At 31.2% G+C, this 12,856-nt stretch overlaps 1 protein-coding gene across 3 annotated transcripts; it reads left to right on the top strand.

Annotated features, from left to right (window-relative positions):
- The first annotated feature begins 4,708 nt into the window (after nucleotides 1-4,708).
- LOC124932854 (sister chromatid cohesion protein PDS5 homolog C-like) lies at nucleotides 4,709-12,461 on the top strand. 3 transcript variants are annotated; one of them, XM_047473563.1, is made up of 18 exons: nucleotides 4,709-4,869; nucleotides 5,016-5,136; nucleotides 5,815-6,018; nucleotides 6,104-6,285; nucleotides 6,479-6,605; nucleotides 6,688-6,897; nucleotides 7,021-7,068; nucleotides 7,177-7,224; nucleotides 7,574-7,615; nucleotides 7,728-9,074; nucleotides 9,164-9,283; nucleotides 9,436-9,543; nucleotides 9,786-9,859; nucleotides 10,055-10,106; nucleotides 10,185-10,271; nucleotides 10,350-10,393; nucleotides 11,438-11,503; nucleotides 11,581-12,461. In XM_047473563.1, exons 2-18 carry the CDS (start codon nucleotides 5,035-5,037, stop codon nucleotides 12,104-12,106), a joined length of 3,387 nt encoding a protein of 1,128 aa, XP_047329519.1. In that variant the 5' UTR covers nucleotides 4,709-4,869; nucleotides 5,016-5,034; the 3' UTR covers nucleotides 12,107-12,461. The 3 variants fall into 3 exon arrangements, with proteins under 3 accessions (XP_047329519.1, XP_047329518.1, XP_047329520.1); XM_047473562.1 differs by having other exon boundaries at nucleotides 7,556-7,615; XM_047473564.1 differs by lacking the exon at nucleotides 7,574-7,615.
- The last annotated feature ends 395 nt before the right edge of the window (nucleotides 12,462-12,856 follow it).

Below are 12,856 nucleotides of genomic sequence, written 5' to 3'. Positions count from 1 at the left end.
TTAGAGCTTGTTTGATTTTAAGTTTTTTTGGAATTTTATATTTAAAAAATAAATAACATTTGATAAAAGAATGAGTTATTAGATGAATTATTAAAATGTTATTTTATATTTAAAATTTGAATTTAATAAAAATAAAATAATAATATTTTAGTCAATAAAATAATGAAGATAATTATAATAAAAATGGAACATGATCTAATTTATATTTTTAATTAAAAACCAAAAATATGAAAGGATCTAAAATCTCAACATCAAACGAGTTCCAATATAAAAATAAAATAAATGTGAGTTCAATTCATATGATGCCTGCATTTCATGCATTTATTATAATAAATTTATACAATATTTTTTAAATAAAATAAATTATATTTTTAAAAATAAAATTTATTTTAATATGTTGGTTAATAAATTTAGTGATATAATTATTAAAAAATATAAAATAATATTTAATTAGAGTTAATTCAGAAATAAAATAAAAAATACAACTTAATAAATATTTTCATAATTGTCCTTTATTACTATATACATCCTACACCTATAATGGTCAAGGAATAAAGTCAAACCAAGACATTTAAGTGGAGGGTCTAGATTCTAGATAGAATAATTGAATAGTGGGCCTATTTAAAGTGTATCATTTCAATTTTCTCATATATAATATTAGTACAAATCCAAATTTTCAAAAACATATTATATTACAAAGATAACATTTACATATATATATCATAGTTTATAGTTTGAATTAGGTAGTTCTAGCTTTGAGTTTAGTAACCATTTTATATTTTAATTTCTTTGTAGGTTAGAACATAATTATTGACAAAGAGTTAAGTGTTTGACATCGACCTTTAATGTCGGTTTATAGCGGTTGCATTCGCCAATAGCTAATAATCGGGACATTTAGAAATTGGGCAGGCTATTTAAACATTGTTAGGGACAGATACAATTTGAGGATGGCTGAGGAAGAATTATCATGACTAGTAGCCAATATGAGAGCTATTTGGCATTCTCATCATGTGCACTTCATTTTCAAATTTCACTATGTCCCTTTTCACATTAAACACATCATTTTCTCTAATATAATTGGCTTATTTGAAAAAGAAAAAAAAATGGTTTTAAATTTGGATCTTGAATGATGAAGTTATTTTAAAATAATATTTTATTTTGTCAATGTCATGTATCTCTTTCAGCTATAAATTTAATTACAAACTTGCACATATCCAAACACAGATGATACAAAAGTTGGTTTCAATTTGGTCTCATATACAATATAATAATATATTAGTGTCGGATCTATAATATATATTGTTTAGATTCCAGAAATAAATTGTTACAATTCTAAAAAAATATGCATGAAAACTAGTTTTAGTAAAATTGATTTAGTTGGATCTGAAAATCACTATTCTAACATCCACAATGATTTCTAAGGTTGCTAAAGTCTTGGAGTAATAGAATAAAGTCAAAGCCTTCATTTCGCTCCTCTAGTCGTCTCTCCCGTTGGGGTTGGGGTTGGGGTTGGGTCGGGGTGGCGTAAAGTTCAGATTGAAGAAGTAGAGCTAAATTCTCCTCCAGAGTATTCCGAAGGTGTAACCTAGGCAACAAAAAAAAAGGTCTGATATTAAAAACTATAGGAGCGACCAGTTGGTTCACAAAACCCCGACACATCGTCACAAATTCTCCAGGTCCAAAGGGATCCAGTGCCCAACTACCCACTCCTCCCGGAATTGCAGGAGCCGAGCCAGGAATGACTTCTCAAGTTCAAAATATAAGATTAGATTTGACTTTGTTTGGAAACATTCATATCTATATGAACAAAAAAAAAATTCTAAATTTATTTATTTATTTTTCAAAATATCTCATACAGATATCGATTTAAATAAAATAAGGTTATGAAATATACCTTAATTATATACATTTCAATTTTATGTGTTTTCAAATAGGTGCAAAATAAAAATATATGTTTTGACATTGAACGTCGCTGGTCATGATATGAGAGGTAACTTAATGAAATTGGCTCAACAAATCTTCTAATCAACTTGAATAGCTCACCTTCACTTTTCTCTGTTTTGGTCTAGAAGATGGTTCTCTTCTTTTCGCTTTCATAATAAATAATCTAGATCGAGTGATGAATATATTTAAGTTCGGTTCTAGACAAGGTTCGGGATAAAGAAGAATGAACCACCACTTTGTTGCCAAACATATGGTTATGTAGTTGTGAATTGTGATTAAGTCTCAATCTTAAAAATATACATATTGTTATTTGTTATGAAGATGTGTCTGGTTTTGTATTTGTAAGATGTCTAATTGGAATAAGTCAACTTTGTAAATAAATATTAATGCTGAAAATGTTTCACTAACATTATATGTTTAAAAATGGTCCACGTTTTTACAACAAAATTATGTAAAGACTAGAGAGGTCTTTTAACATTTGATTTAAAGTGGTGGTGTGATAAAATATAAAAATTGGACAAACTCTAATTTATTATGAGTTTTGATAAATAAAAAATACAATAATAAATTGATAAATATATATATATATATATATATATATATATATATATATATATATATATAATATATATAATATTTTATCGTTCCTAACATTTGTAGAAAATATTTAACACTAAGAAAATTTATTGATATTTAACCTCGACTCAAATTCATCTCTATACGAGCTTGTTGGTTCAGGTTATTTAAATAATCTGGAGAAATAAAATAATGATTGTGGGTGATAATTTTGAGAAAATGACAATTTTATTTTATTTTTGTTAAAAAGACTTAAAGTATTTATATATATTAATAAAATAAATAATAATAATTTAAAATAACTGATATTTTAGTATTTTGGTTAATGAATTGATTAATTTGATTGATGAGAGGGGGAGTGAGTGATAATTGATTTTGTTGGATTATTTAGAAAATTCAAATTAGATCGAGGCCCAAGTGTTTTTAAAGATGCACTTGAACAATTTGTCTAATTTTATATTTAAATAACTACTAACTACAACATTTTAATTCAACTAATTTATGAAAATTGAATAAAATAAACTCAACCACTTTTTCTATTATTCAGGAATTCATATCAAAATTCCAAAATGGTGAGGGCAGTTGAACATAGTTGATGAAACACTCCTTACATGAATTATTAGTTTTGAAAGGGGAGTCAAATTCAATGGAACTTATGTAAGAGATATTCTCCTTATGCGACCATCCAAGTGAGTGAGTGATGAATCCATTTATGAAAAGACTGAATTATATGTACTTGGAGGATTATTGGAGGATTAACTTGGAAACAATTGCAAATACATTTTTTTTGTGAGTCATACTTTGGGCGAAACCAATTTTCAAGGTGTGACGGGCGACATGTACATGGCCCAAGTACATATTCACCTTTCGTCGCTTCGTTGAATCACTTGAGCCTGATACATTTTCGGTGCATGGTACTAGAACTCAAAAAGAGGACAATAAACATGTAAATTTGACTTTGTTAAGTATAGATGAGACCGATAATACTCAACGACTTATACAAAATCGTAGTTTGAGAATGTCCTTTATTCAATTTTTAAAATTTATTTTTAAATGTCACCACTTTAATTTACATGGTATATATTTATGTGTTTATTCTATTGTCATATTTTATTTTAGTAAAAAAAATAAAAATAATTTCATTTAAAATAAAAAATATTGTTAAGAATTAAGTTTAAGGTTCCGTTATATATATATATATCTATATATGTAATATGATTGACATAAAAAGGTATAATATTCATAAAATATATAACTATATATATATATATATATATATATATATATAATATGATTGAAATAAAAATATCATTCAGGTATATTTAGATTACTTTCTCTATTTCATTTTTAAAGAAATGAAGTCAAATAAATTTATATATTTATTATTAAATTAAATTTCAAAATATTATAAATATAATTTTTTTTTTCATCCATTAGGATATATAACCTCAATTAAAGAAAAAATTGACTAAATACATTAAAGATCACCTTATTTGAGTTTTTGACCAGCGTATAAAATTAAATACGTTGGTGACACCTTTTTCTTTTAAACGAAAATGACCCGTTGCGAGACGCAACCGGATGTCGTGTGAAAAGTCCACAATCGCGAGACGTAACCGGCATTCGCGAGACGCAACCGGTATACGTGAGATGATTTTTTTTTTTAAAAAAAAAAAATTGCGTCTCGTGAGTGGCGGTTGCGTCTCACCAACACATTTAATTTTATGCGCCGGTCAAAAACTTAAATAAGACCCTCTAAGGTCATTTCGTCAAATTTCCACAATCAAAATCCATGTATAATTGGTAATAATAGATTATAAAATAAATGAGCAAAATAAATAATAAATAAGAAAATACCATAGTCAGTTAGTCATAACACGATCGACTAATCTATAAATACCGTTGTCCGAACATATTTGGCAACAAAACCGCTTCGCGCGAAACATAAAGAAATTCGTTGGCGAAAAAGAAGTTAATTATATATATAAACTGAAATGGAAATTACAAATATAAAACTAAAATTATCTAAAGAAAATATAATTTTGTGATAATCCAATATATATATATATATTATATAATGTTAGAAAAGCAATTAAAATAAATAAATTGAAGTAAGCCATAGAAGTTTGATAAGCCCAAGTCATGAGGAGGAAAATAAAAATTGGATCGACAATTTATTTCAGGTTTAGATTTCTCTCTCCATTAAAAAAGAAAATATTTTCTCTTTCTCTCTCTAACCTCTCTCTCTCTACGGACGGGGAAGTGTGAACTCTTTCGGTTCAGTCCTTTGTTTAAGGAAGGGACAGTTCGTGGCTTTGCTTTGGGGTCTAGGGCTTCATCATATGCACGGTTTTATTCTCATACCAATTTCACTTTTTCATTTCATCTTTCTTACAGATTCAACAACCCATTTCTCAGTTTTCTAGGGTTTCAATTTCATACTTTTGTTTATTCACATTCGGCGGGATTTCCCTTTTCGTTTTTGTATCTGGTAGGAAGAATAACAAGAACAAGATGACGTCTTCGGGAGAAAAACTCGGAGATCAGCTTGTTAAAGCTGGGAATAATCTCCTTCCGCCTCCAACTTCGGTGGATGAACTGCTTGAAAAACTTGATGTAGGTCATTTTTTCATTGTTTTAGTTTTTCCTCCTCTGTTTTTATTTTTCTTGTAATTTAGCCTGCCTGCTGGATTTATTAATTTTGACCTAATAAGTCTAATAACACTTGTGATTTCTAGATTTTTCAATTAGGTTTAACTGTTTCTTCTTCTTTTCATACACTATATCTCTTACAATCTGTTTTGGATGTAATTGGTTTTACTGTGATTGAAAAGATTGCAATTTTTGTGCTTTTTGATGGGTGGTATTTAATCTTCAACATGAAGATATCTGTTTTCAAGTTTTATGTTTAGGTTTAAAGCAGCTAATAGTATGCATTTGTTGTGTTTTGTTAATGTATCATATTTAGTCTGCCGAACACTATTGCCCTGTAAAAAAGTGATGAAACCTAATTTTGTCTGTTAAGTTTGAACTAATAGATCATCTGATATCAACATGATTCATCAATGTTCATCATAATGTTGTTACAGTGGAGGTTGTTGCACTGTAATATGAATTATTATCTTGAAAATGATTTGTATACCAAACTAAAAAGTTCACTTTCAATTTGTGATGAGTTTTCAATTAGTTTTACTGTTGGTTCTTAAACAAACTAGTTTTGTATCTACATTTCAGATTTTTAATTACTTTGTTGATGTGCTAGATCTTGTGTCTGTTTTTGTGTGTTAATTGTAGCATATTGAGGCTCTCCTAATAGAAGTGGAACAGTCGCCACCCAAGTCGATGTTAGATGCAATTATTCCATCGATGAAATCATTGGTTGCAAATGAACTTATAAAACATTCAGATATAGATGTGAAAGTTGCAGTTGCCTGTTGTATCAGTGAGATAACCCGAATCACTGCACCGGAAGCTCCATATGATGATGAGAAGATGAAGGTATTTCTTTTGCTATCTTTTGTTTTATATGAATATATTGTCTCCCTTCTGCTTACAGTTTAAGTTTGACATTTCTGTATTACAGGAGGTCTTTGAGTTGATTGTATCCTCGTTCGAAAACTTATCTGATAAGTCAAGCCGTTCATACACCAAAAGGACCTCGATTTTAGAAACAGTTGCTAAAGTTAGATCATGTGTGATCATGTTAGATCTGGAATGTGAATGGCTTATTGCTGACATGTTTCAGCACTTTCTGAAAACCATAAGGTTGGGATTACAATTTGTTTCAATATGTTATTCTTGAACTCAAATAGGTTTTTGTATTTTAAACACATCAAATGCTATATAACTAATTGATCTACGTAACTATATATGAAAAAAGTTTACTTTCTTACTGCATTTTGTCTTTTGTAAATGATATATATATCTTCTAAAGATCGCTCTTCATTTGATTTGTTAGGGATTATCATCCAGAGAATGTCTTTTCTGCTATGATGGCCATTATGGTACTCGTACTGGAAGAAAGTGAAGACGTTTCCCTTGAGCTGCTCTCTCCTGTTTTAGCTATTTTAAAGAAGGACAATCAGGTTGATTATTATTATCACAACGTAATATTGGATTTTTGTTGTCCTTACAAAATATATGTTCTTCTTGACCTTGAAATTCCAGGAAATATTGTTGGAGGCCCGCAAATTAGCTGAGAAAGTATTTGAAAGCTGTGCTGCAAAAATCAAACCGTGTCTTGTACAAGCTGTAGAAACTGAAGCCCTTTCTTTAGATGAATATAGTAATGTGGTTGCTGGTATATGTGGGATAACTTGTGTTAAAGAAAATGGTGTTCAAGCAGAAAATGATGGTCCTGCATGTGGAGAACCACCTGTATGCTTCTTTATTGTTGGTCAAATGTCTTTTATTTGTCTCAAATTTATTCTTTAGGCAACATTGAGTTTGATTTTCAGTTTGAATGAACATGAATTATTTACTCGTTTTAATATTTTTTAGGCTGTGGAGGAAACTTTGGTCGAACCGTCATCACATGATGTGCCTCAGGCAAGTCGTTTACCAATAATTATGTCAAACAAATATGAACATGTTCAAACTTTGGCTCAGTTCTTTCTTTTTGGTGAACATTACCTAATTATATTTAATTTTCTTCAGGTTGAGGAGAATATATTAGTTGAATCATCCACAAATGATATACCTCAGGCATGTTGCTAGAAAACCCTCCCTTCTTAATATTCTTATTCTCTTATTGAATTTTAATGTATCAGCTTATATTTGTCTTCATTTTTTACTTGGGAGCCTATTTCAAAACTTACATTTTCTCACAATGAAGATTTAATTAGAAAATTTCCAAAGTTAAAATTGATAATGATTTTCATTTGTTTGGTATAAAGCCTTGTTCGATTGGGGTTATCATGATCATTTTTTTTTAAATCATTGCGATTTTTTCCGAATATATCAAATGTAGATTTTCGGATCATGGTCAACATGAAAAGAAAGTTGGTAACAAAACAGCTCAATATAATTCTTTTAGCTTATCAATTCGTCTCAGGATGATGAGAGAGCTGTCGCGTCAGCACCATCTGACAACCTGGTTGGTGTTCTCATGTTGACTCCTAGAAATTTAGTATTTCTTATCTTTTCATTGTTTAGCGAATCATTCTTAGACAAAAAATTGACTGAGAAATCACTTTTGCTTGATTTAGGTGCCTGATGAAACTGTAGATGATGAACCCATTAAGGATGCAGTTCCCGATGGATCTCCACAGGCAGCTAAGATTAATGATTCTTCCAAAGACAATAGTGAAGGTCCTTCAGCAGGACATGAGGAATTGGTAGATACTAATGAAAACACTGCTGTTATATCTCTAACACCGGACATCACAAAAGAGGTTCAAATTGAGTTACAGCCTGAACAATCCATGAAGATTATTACCAACATGTCAGAGGATGGACAACATACTGATAAAAAATCAGATGACAAAAAATCTGATCCCAACGAAGCAATCAACGCTGAACCTGAGGATGGTCAACATTCTGAACAGTTAGATAATAATAACATGGAAAGTAAGGCTGGATCCAATGATTTGGGAAGCACAACAGTGGTAAAATTGAAGCTGAAATCAGAAGAAACAACTGAGAAGGGTTCGAAGAAACCTGAGGATGATGCCCAAGAAACTGACCAAGTAACAGAAAATAATGAGATTGAGCCTGCTGATTTGGAAAGCTCAAAAATAGTTAAATCAAGCTCAAAATCAGAGCTAACTGGCAGAAAGAGATCAAAGAAGCCCGATGATGTTAATGAAGCTGGTAAGGCTGAATCTGGTGATTTGGGCAACATAAAGGTGTTTAAACTAAAGTTTAAGACAGAGGAAACTGCCAGAGGAAGTTCCAAAACTCCAGATGAAGGCCAAGACACTGACCAACTCATAGATACTAATGAAGCAACTAAGGCTGAATCTGTTGAATTAAATAACACTAAGGTGATAAAACCTGAATCGAAATCAGGCCAGACTACTACTAGCAGGAAAAGACGAAGAAAACTCAACTCCTTTTCCACTAGAGAGCCTTCTGGCTCCTCCTTTGTTGATGATGGTGAGAAAGAAGCAGGCAAACTGTCAGAACTCATAGACCATAATGAAGAGGTTCCCTGTCCACCTTCACAGCAAGCCAAACTTTCAAGAAATACACAAAAGAATGAACAACTTGCTTCTCCATCCCAAAGTGAAACTCTTCTCGATGAGAATCAACCCAAAAAGTCAGCACAGGTAAATAAAAAGCTGAAGCAAGGAGTTGAGGGGCCAAGTGATTCAGAAGTGAGAAATAAAAAACAGTCGGGGAAGAGGGTGTCTGTTAAAGATACAACCGAAAGTAAGTCTACACCTGTGGTAGGTGGACAAGGAAGAAAGACGACAACTATAGATAAGAAAGGCACAAGTAGCAATACTGACATATCGTCGTTGAAACGGAAAAGTGGGGGAAAAAGTGGCCAGGTCAAAAGTAACTCTGACAAGGATATGACTTCAAAGTCCTCTTCCAAAGCCGACAAAAAGGTGCTAATTTTTATTTCCTTGTGTGGGATGTACCTGATTTCCATGGTCTTTTCATGTAGAATAGCATGCTAATAATTGTTGTATTACAGGATCTTCAAATTTCACCAAAACGTTACAACAAATTGCTTGATGATGAAAGTGAGGATCATATGGTGGAAGAAACTCCCAAGATAAAATCTAAGACCAAGCGTAATTCAGGAAAAGATAAAGTGAGTTTTATGTGCTTTGTTATATATATATAGATGTGCTTATTAGGAAGTCTTATGTAAATTCACCTTTTGTTCTATTGCCGGTTATATATATAGATTTGCTTTATTAGGAAGTCTTATGAAAATTCACCTTTTGTTCTATTCTCTGACAGGAAACTCAACATCCGACAAAACCTTCCTCAACATCGCCTGAAGATATGGATTATTCAGAGGAAACTCCTAAGATAAGTTCCAAGAGGAAGCGCAGTGGAAAAGATGAAGTAAGTCTAATTCCCTCATTATATTGAAGTGTGTTCTAAGAGCTTGTTATTGGAAGTTTCCTATCACTGCCTCTTCAGGATCCTTTATATCCGACTATCCGTAGATTACTACTTCAATCTCCCTCCATCAACTATATAAGATAACTTTTTTAATTGTAGCTATACTTTGTTTTAGGGTAAATTCCTGTTACTAATTCAAATTTGCAGCAACCTTTGGTTAACAGATTATTGGTTCATGTCAGGCTTCAGGTGATATAAAATATAATGACAGTTTGGTTGGTTCCAAGGTTAAAGTATGGTGGCCGGATGATGCACAGTAAGTAATTTAGCTTACATTTATACCAATTATGGAATTGAATTTTTTCACAATCTTTAACACAATTACGGTCCCATTAAGAAAATTGCCAAAAGTTAAAATTGAATTTTTGTTTACATTTATACCTATTATTAAATCTGTTTATTTTTGTTGTCAGATTCTGCTTGTATTGCTTATACATATTATGTATTGCAGGTTCTATTTTGGTGTAATTGATTCTTTTGATTCTGTTAAAAAGAAGCATAAGGTTGGTTTGTTGTCTACTTGCTCATCACCTTTGCTTCTAGGGACATAATAATAATAGTCTGATGTGATTCTCTGAAAGGTTTTGTATGATGATGGGGATGAGGAGACTTTAATTCTTAAGAAGGAGCGATGGGAATTTGTAGAAGATGAATCTAAAACTCTTATGGTAGGTATTTTTTTGTAATTTAACATTATGTTTTTCCCTGATATACACTTATGAGGGGATATATTATTTTCTTCACAGGAAGAAGAGGATGAGTATCAAAGCTCAGAGGGGTTATCTGGAATGTATGTAGAACTTCTCTTAGATTCTCTATTTTTGATTTAGTACAATCATTAAAATTTTAATTGAACATTATAATACTATATGTTGATTACTGCAAGAACTCAATCAATATTTTTTTGTAAAAAAAACAAATTTGGTTTTCTTTTGGCGGTATCACACTTTGCTGTCAAATCCATTCCCAAGGCAGCGATCTACCCCTTGTTGAAGTTATTTGTTCCCTTTTCTATTAAATTGGAGAAATTTTTAAACTGAGGATTTTGGGGTCTCTTGTGTTTCACATAAGAAGAGGATTGATCTAGTTAGGTTGTTTAAGCTCTTTCTATCACACCAAAAATTATCAGTAGTTGGCTTTCCTTTGATATTCTTCTTTTCTAACATGTTAGTAATATGGTAATTGGCCTTTTATATGACCGAATAGTTATATGCCTGTATGGAGAAATAATTGTCAGTTTGTGTTGATAGTTATAATTGTTTGAAACAGAAACCAGAGATAGAGTAAATATTGTCTTCATTTGAAAACAGTTTTTTCTGTCAAATTTTTCGTTGGATGTGGATCCATATGAGATCACATTTGAAAACTAAGTTATACACTGATAAAAAATTTATTAGTTGTTTCCCATCCAAACCGTGGAAATATATAAAGCGGTTCTCAGGTTTATTTTGACATTTTAATTAGATTTAGTTGTTATCTTTTTATTTATTTAAAAACAAATGCAACAGTTTTAGGCCTTTTTTGATCTAGTGGTTATTTTCAAATTAACTTTGTTTGATGGAAGTTATTGAAAATTAGGTAAAAAGACATCTTGTATAATGAATCTGGGGCATACTATATAATGAGTTAAATAAAATATTGAACCAAAACAGAAGATATTTTGATATTTGATTGATGAGTAAATAGTTTGATCAGAGAGTGGGTTATTTAAAATTAATCTCAAATAACTCACATGAATTAAGGCCTTAGTAATTTCTTTTGTCCTGCAAAGCAGAAAATGAAATAGTTAACTATTCTTGATGTTTTCTTTCTTATTTTGCTTCTCTGTTATCAGGCTCCAAAAGAAGAAATCAAAAACTGCAGAAAAAACACCTAAGCAAGGAAAGACAGATTCTTCTCGGTATGTAGCATCACTAAACCTTTCTTCAAATGTTAATCAAACTTTCTTATGTTAAATCTATACATAATACACGACAGAGGTAAAAAACCGTTGCCCAAATCAAAAGTGACGGCTACAAAATCTGGTAAAAAATCTAGCGAGGATGAAGAGGACACAGACGAAGGCAAAACAACAGAGTCAAAGTCACTGAAATCTGATGACAGCGATAGCGACAGACCAAAAGTGATTTCTCAGAAAACAGTTAAAAAACCCATTGGTTCTAACAGCAAGTCGAAAAACGAGGGCAGTTGGTCAAAGTCAAACAGCAAGTCGAAGCTGGAGAAGAAATTCAAGGGTAAAACCCCCCCTCCGGATGATAGCGAAAAGGAAAATAATACTTCAGATGAAGAAGATGAAGAAGAAGAGACTGCAAAAAAGTTGCCTGAAATTGAGGTTAAGCAAGTATCGGGTAAGAAAGGAAAATCAACCGGAAAGGATGAGAAGAAAGAATCTGTGGAAGAGAAGATCTCCGGAGGAGTTAAGAAGGGGAAATCGTCACCAGTTGAGACATCCAAATCTGGCGGAGCTAGCTCGAAGAGAATGAAGAAGCGAAAGAGGTACTGAGAATGACCGAAAATGTTTAGATTCTCTTAAGGGGCTTTGATTTCTTGCTTCTGCTAGTAGAAACAAAGGCTAGTAGAAGTTCTATTTGGGTTTTCAGATGCATATGACATTGTTTAATTCTGATTTGATGATGATGTTGGTGTGTGCTGTTGTAGGATTAATTAACTTGATCTTGTCTTCTTTAACTCCTCAGGCCCTTCTTTTTCTTTTTTGATGATATTGGTCATATTTTCGGGCACTCCAAATGTCCGAAAATTTGTTCATCTTTAGGAATGTTTTTATCCAATGGATTTTATTGTAATGCTCTATTTTGACAATATTCATCTCTATCCCTTTGGCTAGTTAGGCTTCCTACTAATATTGATCAATTTGGAAACTCTAATTATTTCATTTATTTTTCTCAAATTTAATCTCTTTTTTTCTTTACTTTCTTGATCTTCTTGGATTTGATCTATTAGGATTATGCTCTTTTTATTATTATTATTTGTGTTTGAGCACTTGAAAACATTCTTGCATATGTGCACAAAAACATATATCTTTCATGGTAGAAAACCTAATATTCTTTCAATTTAAATTATTGTCAAGTTAAAAGAATATATCAACTCTTTTTGCATTTTATATATGAACTTTTTTTCAATTTAAGTTATATAAAGGGAATTTGTACATAATAATAATATAGAAAGAAAGATATGGTTATAGGGAGATTCGGAAATCGTGCATTGTTTCATTTGATGACACCATTGTGGAGCC

This window comes from Impatiens glandulifera, chromosome 3 (assembly GCF_907164915.1).
Source record: "Impatiens glandulifera chromosome 3, dImpGla2.1, whole genome shotgun sequence".
In the NCBI taxonomy this organism is placed as follows: Eukaryota; Viridiplantae; Streptophyta; class Magnoliopsida; order Ericales; family Balsaminaceae; genus Impatiens; species Impatiens glandulifera.
Note: the sequence above shows the minus strand (reverse complement) of the source record. Positions and strands in the feature narration are given on the sequence as shown.

What these genes read in the sequence shown, in the direction of transcription:
- LOC124932854 (XM_047473562.1), top strand. Translation starts at nt 5,035, where the DNA reads ATGACGTCTTCGGGAGAAAAACTCGGAGATCAGCTTGTTAAAGCTGGG. An exon ending in AGCGCAGTGGAAAAGATGAA is followed by an intron (nt 9,544 to 9,785) that starts GTAAGTCTAATT and finishes GGTTCATGTCAG; the next exon opens with GCTTCAGGTGATATAAAATA. An exon ending in TCAGAGGGGTTATCTGGAAT is followed by an intron (nt 10,394 to 11,437) that starts GTATGTAGAACT and finishes CTCTGTTATCAG; the next exon opens with GCTCCAAAAGAAGAAATCAA.